The sequence below is a fragment of the Penaeus monodon genome, chromosome 25 (genome assembly GCF_015228065.2).
Source record: "Penaeus monodon isolate SGIC_2016 chromosome 25, NSTDA_Pmon_1, whole genome shotgun sequence".
Lineage (NCBI taxonomy): Eukaryota > Metazoa > Arthropoda > Malacostraca > Decapoda > Penaeidae > Penaeus > Penaeus monodon.
The window spans coordinates 19,188,967-19,189,374 of record NC_051410.1 but is presented as its reverse complement, the minus strand read 5'-3'; the positions used below and the strand labels follow the sequence as shown (position 1 = coordinate 19,189,374).

The following is a 408-nucleotide window of genomic DNA, read 5'->3' as shown; positions in this document are numbered from 1 at the left end:
CACTCCATCCCACCCCTATCTTCACTCCCGTCTGACAGCGCCCAAGTCTGCACTCTCTTCGTCTCCCTCCAGATGTGTGTCAACCAGCGGTGTGTCGCCGTGCCCGCCGCCGACGGAACGAGGCAATGCCCGGGCAATTGCTCCGGACACGGCGTCTGCAACAACAAGAACCAATGCCACTGTAACCCTGGCTTCTCTCCCCCTGACTGCGCCAAGCCGGGCATGGGAGGGTCTGAGGACAGCGGGCCGGCCTCGAGAGCGAACAAAGGTTGGCCTCGAACCCCTTTAGATATATATATGGATGCCTGTATACTTATATATCAAGGGCAGTTCTTCCTCATATTCTAAATAAAATTCAGACCCGCTGTCCATGAGTTTTTTTCATTAAAATGCATGCCTCTTCTCACT

General features: G+C 54.2%; 1 protein-coding gene across 1 annotated transcript in view; it reads left to right on the top strand.

Moving 5' to 3' along the window:
• The window catches only part of LOC119589104, a 16,188-nt gene that overhangs the window by 13,720 nt on the left and 2,060 nt on the right, over positions 1-408 (top strand). Inside the window, exon 12 of the mRNA XM_037937680.1 lies at positions 68-268. Within this exon, the coding sequence (XP_037793608.1) occupies positions 68-268 (201 nt within the window). The remainder of the gene's footprint in view (positions 1-67; positions 269-408) is intronic.